The 19510-nt window shown below is 38.3% G+C and overlaps 1 protein-coding gene across 2 annotated transcripts; it reads right to left on the reverse strand.

The window, feature by feature from the left end:
- Positions 1–1197: 1197 nt before the first annotated feature.
- Positions 1198–19504, reverse strand: LOC139945979 (E3 ubiquitin-protein ligase RNF220-like). 2 transcript variants are annotated; one of them, XM_071943542.1, is made up of 15 exons: positions 19321–19504; positions 18047–18518; positions 12584–12704; positions 12326–12368; positions 10508–10588; positions 10034–10076; positions 9226–9368; positions 8742–8877; positions 8033–8210; positions 7237–7274; positions 6248–6305; positions 5632–5733; positions 4388–4517; positions 2885–2959; positions 1198–1691 (listed from the first exon to the last, which is right to left on the reverse strand). In XM_071943542.1, exons 2-15 carry the CDS (start codon positions 18453–18455, stop codon positions 1620–1622), a joined length of 1629 nt encoding a protein of 542 aa, XP_071799643.1. In that variant the 5' UTR covers positions 18456–18518; positions 19321–19504; the 3' UTR covers positions 1198–1619. The 2 variants fall into 2 exon arrangements, with proteins under 2 accessions (XP_071799643.1, XP_071799644.1); XM_071943543.1 differs by lacking the exon at positions 5632–5733.
- Between the last annotated feature and the right edge of the window lie 6 nt (positions 19505–19510).

The following is a 19510-nucleotide window of genomic DNA, read 5'->3' on the forward strand; positions in this document are numbered from 1 at the left end:
ATGACCTCTTGACGCCAGTGACGATATTCCCCTAATTGGGTGTGAACACAGTTCTCCAGCTTTGGCAAACTGAGGGCGCTATTTTCCACACCAAATAGCCACCACTGACGTCATGATTCCTTTGCCGCGCATGTTTGTTTGACCCCGCGTTTTTCAGAAATTTTGCTAGAAGCGTTCTGTAGAAAAAACATTTTTACCATGTTTTAACGTGAGGTAAGAGACTCTTTATATTTTTTTAATGTTTCCTATGGACTCCAGCTATTATAAAACTGTATTATCTATATATTTGAGATCATCCTTTATTGGTTTTTTAAACCAGCACCATCCTTTGCGTTTTCTATAATAATAATAATAATAATAACCCGTTTTTATATAGCGCTTTTCACACCGCGTCCCAAAGCGCTTCACATTATTACCCCTAGTAATCACTCCTTAAACCATCTCAGCTCCCTGGGGAGTATACAACCTGTGCAACATTAATATGTGCTACTCGGCTAAATCAATCACAAGAACCATCTCTGCCCTCACAGGCACCCATTTACCCCTGGGTTGCTTTTTCTATGTACTTTCTGCCTCTCTCTCTTTATCTCACTATCTCTTTCCACTTGACTGTTTCTCTTACACTAATTCTTGTTGTGTCAAGGCCTAGAGTTTCATCTTTGAACATGTTGAACGGGCAAGGCCATTTTAATTTTGCAAAGGGCATTTCCATTGGCAAATCTTTAAAGTCAGTGGGAAACTTTTAAAGGGACAGACACCAAGGCCAAGACCTGGGCCCAATTTCATAGAGCTGCTAAGCACAAAAATTTACTTAGCATGAAATTTCTTCCTTAATAAAAACAGGATTACCAACAACATTTCCATTTGATGGACATTGCCTTTTACTGGTATTCAGCCGTTGTTGGCTTATCCTGAAAACCACACGGAAATTTTGTTAGAAAACCTGTTTTTATGAAGGCAAAAATTTCATGCTTAGCAAATTTGTGTGCCAAGCAGCTCTATGAAACTGGGCCCAGGGGGAACGGGTGCCATGGCCTACCTAGCCTGCATTTCATTCCTGGTCTGTGTGTTGTCATTTAGCAATCGAGAAAGACTCTGCTAGGGTCCAATTGTCAGGCCATTAATATTTTTCGCAAAACATTTTATTTTATTTATTTTTAGTAAGGAGACAAATCACAAGACACAATTTTTGGCTTCATCTCAGATTTTTTATTTCCTTCCAGAAAATTGTATCTTCAAATATTTACAAATTGCCCACATAAGAATATGCCTATATTCCTTGCAGTTTACAAATATACACACACAAAAAGAATAATGTCCATTTAAAATTAACAAGTTCAACCGTATCTAAGGTGTCGCTTGCAAATTTGTAAAGCTACGTCTGAAACCATTCTTCCTAAGTTGAACTAAAATACAAGTTGGAAAACAACTTTAAAATGTTCATATTAGTCGAGTTTAAAAAAAAACAAGTTTACACAGCGAGTGTATTTGTTCCCATTGAACATGTTGAATTTGTTGTAGATACTAAACTAATTTGAAATTAAACAAACGGTTGGCCTTGGGCCAAATTCAGTTTGTGAATGGCGATCAAAATTCCCTCCTGTCGAAATGGAATCTCCCTAGAGATAAATTCTCCTCAGTTGCCCCGGAGACGTGATCATGTTGCATTGTGGGCATAATTTCTTGGCTCCCTGTAGGGAGCGGGGAAAAAAAAGGAAACAAAGAATGGTCATGAATGATGGCACTACTGGTAACACAATAGTGTAAATACGCAACCACAATTTCATAAAGGGAACCAATACGTTAGGTAATCACTCTTAAAGACAATGGACACTATTGGTAATTGTTGTAAACCAGTCTTCTTTCTTGGTGTATCTCAACATAATGCACAAGAAAATAAATCTGTGAAAAACTGAGCTCAATTGGTCGTCAAAGCTGCGAGATAGTAATGAAAGAAAAAAAACACCCTTGTCACACGAAGTTGTGTGCTTTTACATGCTTGATCTAAACTTGAGGTCTCGAAATCAAATTCGTGGAAAATTAATTCTTTCTCGAAAACTACCTCACTTCAGAGGGAGCCGTTTCTCACAATGTTTTAGACTACCAATCTCTCCCCATCACTCGTTACCAAGGAAGGTTTGATGCTAATAATTATTTTGAGTAATTACCAATAGCGTTCACTGCCTTTAAATCAAAACTTTTGGTTAGAAGCCTGCACCAGGTTTCGATAGTATAAAGCATTTTGAAAACCGTTTCACTTCAAAGAAATGTGGTTATTGAAAAACATTAGTTTTTACACATCTCTCAGATTGTGTATTGCATATTCAAACAATTCTTCCTGCGTGGACATAATCACTCCTGTTTTCGGCAATATCTCAAAAAACACGACGGTACCTTGAAGTTTTATTGTATACATGTATATCTACATTTAAAGGCAATGGACACTATTGGTAATTACTCAAAATAATTATTTGCATAAAACCTTACTTGGTGACGAGTAACGGGGAGAGGTTGATGGTATAAAACACTGTGAAAAACGGCTCCCTCTGAAGTGCCATAGTTTTTAGAGAAAGACGTAATTTTCCACGAATTTGATTTCGAGACCTCAGATTTAGGACTTGAGGTCTCAAAATCAACCATATAAACGCACACAACTTGGTGTGACAAGGACATTTTTTTCTTTCATTATTATCTCGCAAGTTCGATGACCGATTGAGCTCAAATTTTCACAGGTTTGTTATTTTATGCTTATGTTGAGATACACCAACTGTGACGGTTAGTCTTTGACAATTACCAATAGTGTCCACTGCCTTTAAATAAGATTAAACAGTTAAAACAATCAAACGGTTCCAAATACCACATTTGATCTGTGAAGAAATCTTACCAGTGTGCGGAGCCAGCATTGTTGACAGTGTACGTGCCAACATTGGATGGACACCAACGGAACACTAAATGAATCCTGTAACATCAAACAGATATTTTATATTTTATTGACCAAACCAACAGCGGACGAGCCGCCAATTACAGGAAAGGATAAAAAACAATTAGAAATATTCATATAGCCTATATAAAAAACAATCTGATATGTACAAAGTTAACAATTAAAATAGAATCATCTTAGGAAAGAAAAATTAAAGCATACATTGGAGATTAAATAAAATAAAATAGGAAACAGAAACAGACCACCGTGAATGACTGTGAAAATATATTTAAAATAAATTTTAAAAGCAAAAGCCTACATTAAATTAATTATAAAATAGAATAAACAATAAAAGACAAGGGAAATAAATTTAAAATCAAATAAAATATAAACAAATCGATGTAAACAATACCAAATAAAATAAAACAAAACACTGTAAATACATGTATACATTAGTTACTGGAAGAGAATATGGCACACAAAACCTGACCACGAAAGGAATTAAGAGAAGGGGCTTCAAACACATCACAAGAACCATGGATACTATTATATGTGGAGGAAATCCTTGACAAAAAGCCATGTGGAGGAAATCCTTGACAAAAAGCCACGCTTTGTCACATCTACCCGATTTCTTATCACATATAAGATGTGTTTAATAGACTGTCTAGTATCAATGTTATTAGTTTTTGAGTTTGACAAATCCTTGAAGATGGTGCCTTGTCAAGACATTTTCACTAACTTGAACCATTCCCCTGTTCTTCTAAGGAAACGAAACAATTATATTTAACGAGAGCACTAACAAAATGGCTAGATAGCTCGATACCTCATGTAGGTTGAGCGCTGGCATGTGAATCCAGAGTTCGTTGATTTAAATTCTGCTTTAGTCAATTTTTCTTTGTTCAACCCCAAGATCATTTTGGCATTTTAATTTTTCCCCGACCCATTGTTGGTCCCAACGCATAGTCCCAAATTTTTGACTCCCATAAATGGCCGACCGTGTTAGTTCGCGACGTAAAAGGAAAACCGTGCAATTTTGAATGATACTTGTGTGGATCATTATATTCTACTTTTAAAACATCTTTCTAGCCATATGCATTTTATAACAAACGGTTTTCAAACGCTTTTTATAGACCAACTCGTTCGATCCAAGGCAACGTGTTCCTTAAAGGGTAGTTCGAACAACAAAAACCAGAAAAATTTATCCACATATTTTGTAGTTATTAAAAAAAGTATAAAGCTGCAGCCGATTTTAAGAAATGCTAAGATTAATCTTATCTTGAGTTAGGATGGGTTCAATGCATTCTTATGTCTTCAGATACGGAACTTAACTTGTCCTAAATCCTAAGATTAATCCTAAGTTAGGAAGAGTTGGGTGAAATTGACGATGAGTCCTTCCACTCATGCCCCTCGGCTACTCCGAGGGCTAATTAAAACGTATGATGTCAATGATGAGTAAGCAATACTCACCATACATATAAGGCATTTGATTCTCGACGCAGCAGCAGAATCCACTTGTTCTTGTAGCTCTCGTACTCTCGTCTTTAAACAATCGATGATCGTCTCTGATTGGGCTGACATGCTGCCTGTATTCATTGTTCTGTTATGAGAAGAATACAATGTACATAGATGTTAAAGGGAAGGTACACGTTTGGTAATTGTCAAAGACCAGTCTTCTCACTAGGTGTATCCCATCCAACTGATCCCATCATAAGCATAAAATAACAAACCTGTGAAAAATTTGAGCTCAATTGGTCATCCAAGTTGCGAGAAAATGATGAAAGAAAAAACACCACGTGTTGGACGAATTTTTTGTGCTTTCAGATAGGAATACAAATAATTTTAGTGAGAAATCACCTCTTTCTCAAAAACTATGTTACTTCAGAGGGAGTCGTTTCCCATAATGTTTTATACTACCAACAGTTCTCCAATGCTCGTTACCAAGTCAGTTTTTTAAAGTTAAAATTTGTTTTGAGTAATTACCAAACGTGTACCTTCCCTTTAAAGGGTTTGGGTCCTTTTTTATACGACACAAAAAAAAGACAAACATCCACAGATTTACATAAAAGTTGCGCAGTTGAAAATAATGATAGTAGAAAGCTTCCCTTAAAATATTACTTGATGAGGTGCTGTGGTTTTTGAGAAATTAGCAAAACAATGTCACAAAATAATTGTTGTATCAGTGAGACGAAAATTGTTTCAGCATGTACAAACGTGAATTATTTCACTTCAAAGCAATATGGTTAAGTAAAACATTTTTTTTCCCCCAACAAATTTGAATCTGAGAAGCATTTCTGTCATAAAATGGTCTCAGATTGTGTATTCCAATTATTGATTATTCTTTCTGCACGACATAAACGCTTTAATATATTCACAAGTTAGTTTTGTTGTATGTATCTACATTTATACGTAGGATTAAAACGAGCTAATTGTTTAAGAAAACAGAGGTATTCATTCGCATTAAATTAAATAATATAATGGCATGAAAAGAAATCAATACAAAAGTTATGGATGATTTAAAAAAAAAAAAATAAATCAACGCTGGAAATCAACAAATGCAATTACAAACCATCGACTGTTTGAAATGCAAAATCTTTTTAACAGGTAGGCTACATAAGCATTTTGAAACAAACTAGAAATACTTCTGCCGTTGACAGCTCGTGTAAAATGACAAAATAGTTTAATGTCATGTGTGGGAGTTTGCTTTGTTTTACCTCAATGCCGCAACAAAGTCGCTATACAAATTGGAGCTCCCACATATGACGTACCATGAGTGATGACATAACAGGGATTTTCGCAAATCTTTCTGAAAAGCACTGGATAAGGGTATTCAAAATGATTGTTTGTTTACACAATTAAAGACTCCGGACACTATTGGTATTTGTCAAAGACCAATCTTCTCACTTGGTGAATCTCAACATATGCATAAAGTTACAAACCTGTGAAAATTTTGAGCTCAATCAGTCGTCGAAGTTGCAAGACAATAATGTTCGACTTCGAGACCTCAAATTATAAATCTGAGGTCTCGAAATCAAATTTGTGGAGAATAACTTCTTTCTCGAAAACTACGTTACTTCAGAGAGAGCCGTTTCTCACAATGTTTTGTACTACCAACCTCTCCCTAAGTTTTATGCTAATCATATTTTGGGAGTAATTACCATTAGTGTCCACTGCCTTTAAAATCTGTTACATCTCACGTGACCTCAATTTCCTTGCTGATTGAAAAACATTTTCAATGAATTACAGCAGAGATTGTGTGGTGACAGTTTTTTTCCAAGTGGGTCATTAAACGTTTTTTAAATCAAGTGTTCATGAAGGGTGGTCTCTTACCTGTTTGGTAATTTGCTGTCGCTCGACTGCTCACTACTGGTGGAAGGCAACCAGGGATCTAAAAATAGAACAAATTAACATTTTTCAATCGTGAGTGAATTTTCTCTCAAGAAATGCGTGACAGGGATACCATGTTTCAACGTGGTACGAGAGCATTTGTAAATATTTCTCTGACTTGAGTCGGTGTGAATTGAACCTGCGACACCCAGGTTGACATGCCGGTGTGGTAAGATTAGCGCCCTCTATTGAATCAAACTCCTTTAGCCAAGCCTCTGTTAATTTCCCAGACGGGGGACAGATTAAGTTACGACACCAGGGCCCAATTTCATAGAGCTGCTAAGCAGACAAATTTGCTTAGCATGAAATTTCTTCCTTGACAAAAACAGGATTACCAACTAAATTTCCATGTGATTTTCAGAATAAGCAAACAACAGCTGAATACCAGTAACAAGCAATATGCATCAAATGGAAATTTGGTTGGTAATCCTGTTTTCATCAAGGAAGAAATTTCATGCTAAGCTAATTTTTGTGCTTAGCAGCGCTATGAAATTGAGCCCATCGCTCTACCAACTAAGCTACTTAGCCATAATGTTGACAGTCTCCCTTATTTGTCAATATTGTTGCTTTAGGGTGCCATGTCTGAAGCCATTTATCCTGTAACTGCTATATAGCTAAGGACCAAACCTGGGCAGTGGCAGGAGAGGGATCACCTTAAGGGGATAAGACTTCAAATATCAAGTAATACACCACAAGGGAAACCGAATACAAATTTACTACAGCAGGACTTCAACATTGGTTATCTGTGAATATAGCTTGGGAATTCAAAGCCATAATTGCTGAAGTATGTTTACTACAATTTGCTCATGACTTGTACAGTCATGATTTTACCAAAAAATTTGCCCAAACCCATCGGACTAACTGCTATAAAGAGCAAAAAACAATAAAAAGCAAAATCTTGATTTTCATTCCGAGTCAGTTTTGATGCTTACCTGGAACTGAATCCAGGGGGCTAGTTCTCCCATCATTACTAAAAAAAGGAAAATCAAACAAAATAAAACAAACTTAATGCATACTTGAAATGGAACTTTTACATTTTATGTTTTTGCACAGGTCGTGGGTTCGAATCCCACCCCAGTAATATGCCTGTGATTTTTTGTTCACACAGGATTCGGGTAAGTACCGAGTATACAGTGCTAACACCCATCGGTGTATATGGGTAAAAAAAAAAAAAAAATGAATATTCTTTATCCCCGATGCAAATTTAACATCTTATTATAACCATTTGCAGTACCCGCTGCTAAAACATAGGATTCTAACTGCCTCTAGCTACCGGGAAATCTCGGTGGTCTAGTTGGTATGATTGGTCCGAGATGATGTAGTTTGTCAGCTTGCACTTTCGATCGTCTGCATGCAGCATGTGTTTGTACATGCATGTATAGTTTTTTATTCACTATGTAACATGTATACCTGCCAACATGAATGCGAGTTGAATTTCCTTCCATGGTTGGCAAAATTCTTGATTGTTTACAAGTAACCGGAAACGGAGGTCAAGTCTTTTTGTCAGGTTTTCTTTGTTGACTTGTAAACTTTGCGTTAATTACTTTCATATATAACAAAGCTACCCTCTGATATGATATCATTTTAACAGCCATAAACTATGTTAAACTAAAGTATTTGAAGAAACAGAATCGCACACAAGTAAAACTCAATCTGGTTGGGACCAACCTAGTCCCGGAATTTTGAATCCTCACGAGACTTGCACAGTCTACTACACTATTCCCTCACCCTACAACAGCGTCCCTTAAAGCTTGTCGTTGCTTATCTTCGGTGGAATCGTCTGACGGACACGGGATAATGTCGGCCTCCGTAAACTGCTCTGGTCCAAACTCTGCCGTGTCGTCATCGTCAACATTCAATTCTGCGTCGCAGTCGGTTTCTTTACGACCAACTTCGAAGCCCGCTTCTGATGAGTAAAAAGTGAAATTGGAAACTGGAAATTCTAAAGTATTTTCAGAGTACAGTAATAATCCAGTGAAAACTTTATCATGGTGAAGCAATACTGGGTCAAGTTTTCATAATCCATCTGCAGAAAGGAACTGGACATCTTTGGTAAATGTCAAAGACCAGTTTTCTCAATTGGTGTATCCCAAAATATGCATAAAATAAAAAATCTGTGAAAATGTTGACTCACTCGGTCATCGAAGTTGCAAGACAAATAAAGGAAAAAAAACTACCCTTTATGCATGAATCGGTGTGCTTTCAGATGGATAAGAAAGGCTTCAGGACTAAGGTCTTTTTCAGATTCAACTATTTTAGTGAGGAAATACCTCTTTCTCAAAAACTACGTTACTCCAGAGGGGGTCAATTCTCACAATGTTTTGTGTTATCAACAGCTTTCGGTTGCTCGTTACAAAAGAAAATCTTATGCTAATATATGTTTTGAGTAACTGCCAAACGTGTCCAATGCCTCTATAGTGAATGATTAAGGACCTACCACTGAATCTTGAGTCAAGCATTGATGTAGCACGTACTCTGGTTTGGCCGCACCACGTATACTCCTCAAACCCTTCCTCCTCCTCCTCCCCATCAACATCGATGTCTTCATCAACATCTTCCTGACCTGGGTTGACCTGCCAACAATAACAAAGACAAATAACAATAATAATAAAACAGTATTTATATTGACCCATTTCACCTGACGTCATCATAAAAAAAAACTTGAATGCGCCATACTGGTGGGCAATTTCACTGTACGTTTTTATATATGACTCTATGATGTGCGTTATGCAGTGAAAGTGCGCGTTTTAGGCAACGCGGCATTAATACACGTAAACTTTACTTGCCCAGAACAAAATGAAAGGGGTGTAAGTCATAGCTGACAAAAAGGTGACAACCAAGCTCCAAATGTCAGACATGAAAAGTTCTGAATTCCTATAAAATATTGAAACTTCTCATTCCTGAATATTAAAAGCCTATACCTTCCTGAGACAGGCCACAGCGTGTGTGTTCCTATCCTCCGCCGAACCAGTCAAGACCTCATGGCAGATTGGACATAGTGCAACGCTGCTCGCAATCTCATCTGACGATCTCTTTAGGCCCTTGCGACATCGACCAAGACGCGCTGTGATGCAAGGCAGGATAAAGTGATCGTTAAATAATAACACATATAGCACTTTTCACACCCGAAGGGCATCTTAGGGGCAAAGGTCACATTTGGTTTTTAGAACTGATACTTGTTTCCTTCATTCATTCAGTGGATGCGGAGCATCGGATGATGGCCCTCCAAACACGTTGGGTCTCCATTGCTGTACGCAGTTCTTCCCGACGCAGTCCAGAGTCCCGGCACAAGGTGTCCACATCATAGGTGGTTTGTGGTCTGCCTCTGGAACAGTGACCTTGAGTAGGGGCCCAAAGCACAAGCTTGCTCACTGCCAGCTCACCATGTCTGAGACAGTGACCTGCTAGTCTCAGCCTTCTTGCCCTAATCTTGATACATGTTTACAATCAAATTACCCTTTGAAAATTCATTTAAAAAGGTGGCAAAAAGTCTGGAGCAAATATGAGGAGGAAGATTAACCCTGTAGGAATACACAGTCTATTCTTATTATTTTAGTTTTGAGGAAACAAAAAGATATCTTTTTCCATAACTGTAGTACTTCGAACTGAAATGTTTCTCAAAACGCTTTGTACTATCCAATGCTGCTGTACGTCTCACCGCGTATGTTATGTCTTTAAAGTGCTCACCACTACTTTTTAAAATGTATTTTCTAAAAAATAAATAATTACCGTTCAACCGTTCTAGTCTGTTGCGCTTCACTCTTTTATGCTCCTGCAATGAAAATAAAAAAAATGAAAAAATAAAATTGAAAAAAGTGGCATACAACACAGAGGGCTTATTTTCAGTTGGGGTGAATATCCACAATGACGGCATGTAGGGCTTTTAGCTCAAAATTCTTTCCTTACCAACATTTTTTTATACAAGACCTGGGCCCAATTTCATAGAGCTGCTTTAAGCACAAACATTTGCTTAGCATGAAATTTCTTCTTTGATAAAAACAGGATTACCGACCAAATTTCTACTCGTTGCATATTGCTTGTTACTGGTATTAAGCTGTTGTTTGCTTATCCTGAGTGTCACATTGAAAGTTGGTTGGTAGTCCTGTTTTTATCAAGGAAGAAAGTTCACGCTTAGCAAATTTGTGTGCTTAGCAGCTCCATGACATTGGGCCCAGAATATACCTCGGTTACGTTTGTCCCTACCTCGTGCCTACTCTCTCTGCTTTCAAGAACGTCTTCATTACTTTCCCGCCTCCTCTTCGTGGACGATGCACTTGGGGTGACCTACAAGACGAATTGGATTGAAATTGTTTACGTAGTTGCAAAGATTTAAAATATGAGCTTCAGGGACAATATCCCAAGGTCTAAAAGTAGATCAAAGAGGTAGATTTTGGGGCCCAATGGACCTGTTTTGAAACTGCCAAATACCAGGGCCCAATTTCATAGAGCTGCTTAGCACAAAAACTTGCTTAGCATGAAATTTCTACCTTGATAAAAACAGGATAACCAACAAAATTTTCACATGATTTTCAGGATAAGCACACAACAGCTGAGTACCAGTAACAAGCAATATGCAACAAATGGAAATTTGGTCGGTAATCCTGTTTTTATCAAGGAAAAAATTTCTTGCTAAGCAAATTTTTGTGCTTAGCAGCTCTATGAAATTGGGCCCAGGGGTGGATTTCACGAAGGTAGTCCTAACTTAGGACTAGTCCTAACTTAGGACTAGTCCTAACTTAGGACTAGTCCTAACTTAGGACTAGTCCTAACTTAGGACTACCTTTGTGAAATCCATCAACTCTGGGCTCGTTGTCACAAAGCAATCAAATCCATCGTAAGACAAGTTGTCAGTTCAGTATCACCAAAGTGATTTGTATTGTGACATCACACTTTACTTTAGCAGCTATGATTGATTTGCAGTTACGATCAATCTTTAGATCTTTGGGAAATCAACCCCAGGCATGACATCTTAGTAAGCAGGATCATTTAATCAGTAAAACAGCTGACCTGCATAAATAATAATGAATGGTGTATGCTTTAGAGCCATTGGACCCTTTCGGTACAGAAAAAAAAAAAAATTCACAGATTTACAAATAACTTACAGGGTTTACAGAAGGTAGTGGTGAAATACTTCTCTTGAAATATTATTCCATGAAATGCTTTACTTTTTGAGAAAACAGTAAAACAATATCAATTATCGTTAACGAGAATTACGGATTTATTTTAAACACATGTCATGACACGGCGAAACGCGCGGATACAAGGGTGGGTTTTCCCGTTATTTTCTCCCGACTCCGATGACCAATTAAGCCCAAATTTTCACAGGTTTGTTGTTTGATATAGAAGTTGTGATACACGAAGTGTGGGCCTTGGACAATACTGTTTACCGAAAGGGTCCAATGGCTTTAAAAACACTGGACAAATGCTGGACACAATTGGTAATTACTCAAAATAATTATAAGCATAAAACCTTTCTTGGTAACGAGTAATGGGGAGAGGTTGATAGTATAAAACATTGTGAGAAACGGCTCTCTCTGAAGTGACGTAGTTTTCGAGAAAGAAGTAATTTTACACGAATTTGATTTCGAGACCTCAAATTTAGAACTTGAGGTCTCGAACTCAAGCATCTGAAAGCACACACCTTCGTGTGACAAGGTTATTTTGTCTTTCATTATTATCTCGCAACTTCGACAACCAATTGAGCTCAAATTTTCACAGGTTTGTTATTTTATGTATATAGATCAACTGTAAAGACTATTCTTTGACAATTACCAATAGTGTCCAGCGTCTTTAAGAGACTTTTCAGACTATCAAATCACAAAATAAAACAATTGGATTTGAGGTATTGCACGGTAAGGTATCCATGTATATTTGGTTTGCAGTAACACTTAATGGGTAGATTATGTATATACCCAGCAAGTACATGTTTCCAAAAACCAATTATGTATTGTTCTTGTCAAACACAAAAACGACCTTTTTAGCTTCTGCTGAAAGTTCTTTGAATGGATTTATTAGAAATACCTTTCTTGATTGACTTGAAGTTTCCCTGCTACTCTTTCCTGATCTAAAAGGAGCAACAAAAAACACACAAAAATACAAAAGCGGTGAAATCTATAAACATAAGAAATCTATTGGTGAAAACGGTCATGAATCTTGTCATTATTATTTTTGAAATAGCACAATGATGGACTGGCTAGGCACCAGTTTAATTCAAGAATCAAGCCCCACTTTGCATTCCATAGTCTTGTATTTACGACACTTGATAGTCTGGTAACTAACCTCGTTATCTTATTGAGTTTCTCTATTTCAATGGCAAAATGAGCAGGTAGTTCCACCGGCCGTACTGTTACTCCGCAAATCGTACAAACAGATCCGACCAGATTATTGGCTTTACGCTTTCCTGAAATAACACAAACACAAAAATCAATGATTGTTCACGACATTTCCACCCTGTCCGGTGTTAGTAATCCACTAAATAGGAAAACCGATTCCAAATCTTTAATCAACTTCTGCGGTGCAAACAATTTCGAAAAAACCTAATTCCGGTGCCAAAATAGAGAATACTTAAGACGCCCGAGACCCCTTGAGACAAAATACTAACTTCATCTCTGTGTTATTTTCCCGGCGAGCTGAGGATAATGTACACACAGCAGCGGCAGGGTTTGCTAACGACACCCATGGGGTACCCCAGGAAGTGGTTTTGTTAATTGAGCCATTTCTTGGCAAGTTGACATAGGCCTACTTCACACTCAGCATACCACGATTCTTGTGAAAATCAGAGAAATTGATGATGTGAGTTTGGAACATGTAGCTCGGTCGAAAAGGAAAGTTCAATTTGTTAATATTTTGCTGACAAATTTACTACACATGACAGAACAAAGCACACTACTGTACATTTGACAACGCCATCACAAAACCTTATAACAATTTATAATACAATTCATTAAAAACATTTAACCTAAACCTTACTTATTATGGAAGTCATAAATTTGAAAGCACATCGATTTCAATTTGTTTTGTAAAAGTTGAACGCATCTTGTCATGCTTGTTTCTTCCCGCAATGAGTGTTGATTAATTTGATCAAACCAAATGTAACTTTTCTTTTAAAGGCAGTGGACACTATTGGTAATTACTCAAAATAATTATTAGCATAAAACCTTACTTGGTATGGTAATGATTAATGGGGAGAGGTTGATGGTATAAAACATTGTGAGAAACGGCACCCTCTGAAGTGCCATAGTCTTCGAGAAAGAAGTAATATTCAACGAATTTGATTTCGAGACCTCAGATTTAGAACTTGAGGTCTTGAAATCAACTATCTAAAGGCACACAACTTTGTGTGACAAGGGTGTTTTTTCTTCATTATCTCGCAAGTTCGATGACCGATTGAGCTCAAATTTTCACAGGTTTGTTATTTTATGGATATATGTCGAGATACACAAACTGTGGAAGCTAGTCTTTGACAATTACCAATAGTGTCCACTGCCTTTAAGAAACAACAGATATGGTCAGTCTGTTTAAGTACTGATTGTTTAAATCACCATAACTGGCCAGATGCTTTGTTTTGGAAAGGGCAAGGGCACCAAGGCATATATTGTATTCTCCTTCGTAAAGTAAAGAGCATCTTTATTAGGACATTTCTAACATTTTATTGGAACACTTCAAGGGTCACCAAATCCTGTGTGTTATAGCGAGACCAATTTTAGTGGTGGACTTTAAATCCAATTCAATCCACCGAGGGCAAGCTGTTTAACAAAACTATTCATGTTTAAGGACCGTGGGCAGATGGGCCATCATTTCTGAAGTGCACTGGGGGAATCTTTGCTGGGCAGCACAGTGTATTTTGCTCAAGAGCGCTGGGCAGGTCCGCCCGGCACCGCCCACCGTGGCTAAAACACTGACCAAGGCAATGACCAGGAGCAACTGAGGTAATTGCCTCCATGAAGTACCAGGCCACTGCTGATAAAGGCATCAACTTACTGAGCTAATAGGTTACACAATTGGCTATTCGGAAACAATAACTGTACATGTACGTGTTAATAAAACCTAATATGTCACCAGCGCAAGCAAAATCCACACTTTCGAATTACACACTGTGGAATCCGATTAACATGCAAATTACAACCACACATGGCCGTATCATCAGGAGTCACTCCCAGGAGACTGGAGTCGTTTACCCAACACCATCTTCATTTACGGAATCTTCACTCGCCTAGAGCAAGTGGCTGTAATGGAGGCAATGCCCATGTGGGTTAGCTCAAGATGCCCCATGGCGTCCAGGACGATAATTGCCAGAATATTCAGAGGTTTTTTTTCCCCCCCTTCTTTTAAACTGGTCATGGCTTTCAAAGACTAAATAGTTGCATCTACAAACGGGAATCGGTTTTGAGGCAAAGTGTCACGGTTGTGGTATGATTGGTCGCAGACAAAACTGTCCATTAGTTCACATCACGTTCACCGAGCCTGTTACGAGAATCGTTTTAACTCTGGAGGTGGTGTCGCTGTAGTAACAAAAGAACCGATCCAATGACTTATGGGACCAACTGTTTGTACACGGATTCCTAAAAGAGAATCGTTTTTAATTTGCTGTTCCTTGCCTCCCAAGACTAGGGCCCAATTTCATAGAGCTGCTAAGCACAAAAATTTGCTGATCATAAAATTTCTTCCTTGATAAAAACAGGATTACCAACCAAATGTCAATTTTTTTGCATATTGTTTGTTACTGGTATTCAGCTGTTGTTTGCTTATCTTGAAAATCATGTGGAAATTTGGTTAGGTAATCCTGTTTTTAATAAGGAAGAAATTTCGTGCTAAGCAAGTTTTTGTGCTTAGCATCTCTATGAAATTGGGCCTTGGTCCTCACCACACCCCCCTTTCACCCAGTCATACACTACCTCAAATGACTCAACAACTGGCACCCCCGAACAAAGATATTGACAAAATAGGGACACCGCCAATATAGGGCTAGAAAGCTCAGTTGGTAGAGCGCCGGCACGTTAATCCGGAGGTCGTTGGTTCGAATCCCACTCTAGTCAATTCTTTGTTCAACCCCAAAAATCAATAAGGTTTTTCTGTATATACTGCCTTCATTTGACTTACTAGTGATTGGTACCTCTGCCATGATTGCTCTATGGTCTGGATATTTGAGAGACCATTCAAGTGGAAGTGTCTTGGCCGAGCGGTTAAGAGCACCGACTTCAAACTCTGTTGTTTCTGATCAGCAGAGTCAGGGTTCGAATCCCCAGCCATGACACTGTGTTCTTGAGCAAGACACTAAACCATTGCTTCGTCCTTCGGATGTGACGTAAAGCCGTTGGTCCCATGTATACAATATGTGTAACGCATGTAAAAGAACCCAGTGCACTTATCGAAAAGAGAAGGGGTTCGCCCCGAGTTCCTGGCTGTGGCTGCTGTTTGCGCCGAAGCACCTTGTAAACCCTTATAAGGTGCGCAAATAATTGTGTCTCAGAGTTCATCACTGCAATAACCTTTCCTCATGAAAGTTTGGTAGATACGTGCGCTATAAAAGACTTTATTATTATTCAAGTTTTGAATACAAAAAGAGTGACCTACATGTATGTTCGTTTCAGATTTGCTCTACAGGCAAGATACGTATACATATTAGTACCGCAGCGACCAAAATGTAACCGTAGCTGTAGCCGCCATTTTGGACAATGCCTTACATGTAAATTTTACCTCACACAGAAAATCCCACAGTAGGGATGGACGGGAGACATTTTTTATTTGTTCACCGAAAAACATTTACACAAAGTTACCAATTACACTGTTAACATTAAAACAAAATTGAGTGAAAAGTGTTTTGTTTCTTTGGACGAATTATAAGCTTATCTTTGAATGAAACAGAAGGTCTGAAAAATTCAATACTAATATTATTATTGTATACTTTTGTGTCTTCCCAAAATAAATGTACAGACTCCATTCCGGTCTGAAGGAGTACAAAATTGCCTAAGGGCTAACTATGTAACAATCTCTACTTTGCTGTTCCAGAGCACCGCAATATGGCCACAGGGACGCATTTACGAAACAAAATCCTGCATTTATTTAAGACGTATCTCACTACTGAGGTTCAATGACCACGACGAGGTCCCACGAGGACTCACTTTTCTTTGCGACGAGCTTATTTATTCCTTCGCCGTTTTCTCAATTTGAAAACAGAGAAACTTGACGGCTTCTTTTTTAAGTTGGGGAGCCGCTAATGAGCGACATGGGGGCTATGTCTCGGCTTTTTAAACAAATTCACGAATTGTTTATGGGCTGCGTTTTTGACACATTTTAAATTGAAGCAATTTGTTAGTATTTCTGTTCGTGTCTTGTATGTGTCTGAACTGTAAATTACAACACACAGTGTGCATACACAAGGCCCTTCCATGGTAAAATAACCTAAACCGAAAGATAACATTTTAAGAAAAGCGAGAAAAGCTGTTTTGACTTAAAGGGATGAAAGTGTAAAAAGAAGCCGATAGGACATTCAAAACCATCAGTTATCATGCCTATTGAAACTTTGAAATGAAAAAAAAAAACAACCTCAACTTACCCCAAAATTATCTTGCATAATATAAGATTCATTGTCAGGCCTGATACTTCACGGAGGCAACGAAGGCGATTGCCTCCGTGTCCCCTGGTCTCTGCCTTGGTGCCCTTGAAATGCTCCAGTACAAGTTTACAATTTAATCATAGGGTGCCCTTTACCAAAAAGAAAATGCCTTGGTGCCCTTGCCCTTTCAAAAACGAAGCATACAGCCCTGCATTGTTTTTGTTTTTTAAAAGGACCGCAAAGGCTCTGATATTTCACTTTAGGCAATCAACTTCATGGAACTTGCCACTCACCTTGGTGCCCATAGTAGAAAAAAAAACAAAAACTGTCTTGCCCAAACAAAGTATCAAGTCTGTGTACACTTACATGTACACTATGTAGGATATGAACAAGATCACTTGCAATTTAAAATGCATTTTGCCTAATAAATCACAGCTATAAATGACTGTAAGGCACTTTGTTTGGGCCCTCGTCTTGGCTTGAAAAAACCCCAATAATCATGGACACATTATTAAAAAAAATACGCTGATACCATAGACTTTCCACAGACTTTCCACGCCTATGTAAGTACTAGAAACTTGTACATGTACCACTGACTGCCATTCACAAGGTAGTCTCTACAGTCTCCTGTGGTATTTTGTGGCAGTATGGCCGGCCAGCTGGGCTCAATTTTATAGAGCTGCTAAGCACCAAAATTTGCTTAGCATGAAATTTCTGCCTCGATAAAAACAGGATTACCAACAAAATTTCCACATGATTTTCAGGATGAGCAAACATTAGCTGAATACCAGTAACAAGCACCATGCAACAAATGGACATTTTGTTGGTAATCCTATTTTTATCAGGGAAGAAATTTCATGCTGAGCAAATTTTTGTGCTTAGCAGCTCTATGAAATGGGGCCCTGGGCAGGAAATAAAAACTGCATATCTGTCCAGTGTCCATGATACAATTTGATGGACAAATCAGTTTCTTCAAGCAAATATGAACTTAAATAGATTACAGCTCTCCTTTCCAAAGTTTCCAAATGTTAAAAAAGGCATTTAAAGCATACCTGGACCACATTTTTGTTAGCTTTCAACTGGTGAGCTGTAAAATGAGCAAAATAGTAAGCATTTTGGCAGACAAAAAGTATTCTTAAAACCACATTACTTGTAGCTTTAAAAGTCAAAGGAGAAACATTACTTACGTTTCGATAATCTTTTATCTTCGGTAACTTCTTCGGCAGCTAAATGTGAATGGAAAGGTTGACTTCCATTTGTTGGCGTCAAAGTGTTTGCGAATTGTTCTGTGTTGCGATGGATGGCGAGTGGTTGGACAGGATGGAACGCACCTGTCCCGGGTATATGTCCGCTCAACCTCCGCGCTCCTTCTAGACGGGACCCGCCCGCTAGGGAGTGTGACGATCTCAGTATCGGTTTACCGTAATCGGAAATGGCAAAGGCTGGTTCTCGGTCTTGTCGGGTGGAGAAGAAGGGGGTGTTGGTCGAGGTGGTGAGAGGTCGGTGGTGGGATTCTAGGGGTTGGTGCTGGGAGGGGAGGAGCGTTGCTGAATCCATGTCCTGATGCTTGACAGAGTTTGACGGTGCCCCTTCCATCAGAAGATAAAAAGGCTCTTCTTTCAAAATATTTCCATCCGTCAAGATGAGTCACTTGATTCTCTGTGAAACGTAGAGAGTATACATATAAAATTTGTTTTTATATATTGCATGAGACACAGGCACTCAATTCTTCCCATAAGGTTTATCGCGATTCAGAAACGTAATGCATTGTGGGAAGGAATATGGGGCGGTTTCTAAGCAGTTTCTACGACTCGCGCACGCTACGCCTATACCTTTGTGTGGGTTCAACAGCGCCCTCTCTTGATATTTTGCTGTTCGCGATAAACCTTATGCTTCAGTTCCCTTACAGTTTACATGCACAACATTCTGCCATAACAAATATTACGTCTATTTTTTATGATATAAATAATAAAAGTAATTTTTTTTCCGTATGGCACCACCACTTTTTCACTAGTTTTTTACAAAAAGGGATATCTCATGATTATTTTCGAATGATACAAAAACTTTCCCAAACTTTCCTTGATTTGTTAAGGAAACCTTTATGATGTTTATAACCAAACACTTTTCTAATCATGGAGGATGATAGGTCTAATGACAATGTTGTAGATGGAGGAAGGAAATTACAGCTGAGCTGACCTAGTTTTACTTAGTTAAATTACTTAACTGAATCACAATTTCACATAAAATATTTCTGCAAGTCATAATCCTTGATCATACTCATAAGTTGTAGAGAAGACATTTACCTCCATCTGAAGCTTTGCCGAGTTCCCAAGTTATTGGAAAGATCATAAGCATCAACAACAACAACAACAACCTATCATCAATCATGCTCCACGGCCCGCAATACCGTTTTCAACTACCTACTCAAAAAAGTAACTCATCGTTGATGTTCATTACTCACCGATTACTTCAATGTCTCTCTTTGACTGCAAATAAAGAACTCAGGAAGCTCCCTCAAGTTTCCATGACTCAATACAACCGCAGCCTGGAGTAAAAGAAGAGCGATCGCTTCGATCGGTTACGATGCAAATGACAACAAATTATGGGAATCAAGAACTCACTGTCACAATTTTTGGACCCCGGTAAATAAC

This window comes from Asterias amurensis, chromosome 13 (assembly GCF_032118995.1).
Source record: "Asterias amurensis chromosome 13, ASM3211899v1".
Lineage (NCBI taxonomy): Eukaryota > Metazoa > Echinodermata > Asteroidea > Forcipulatida > Asteriidae > Asterias > Asterias amurensis.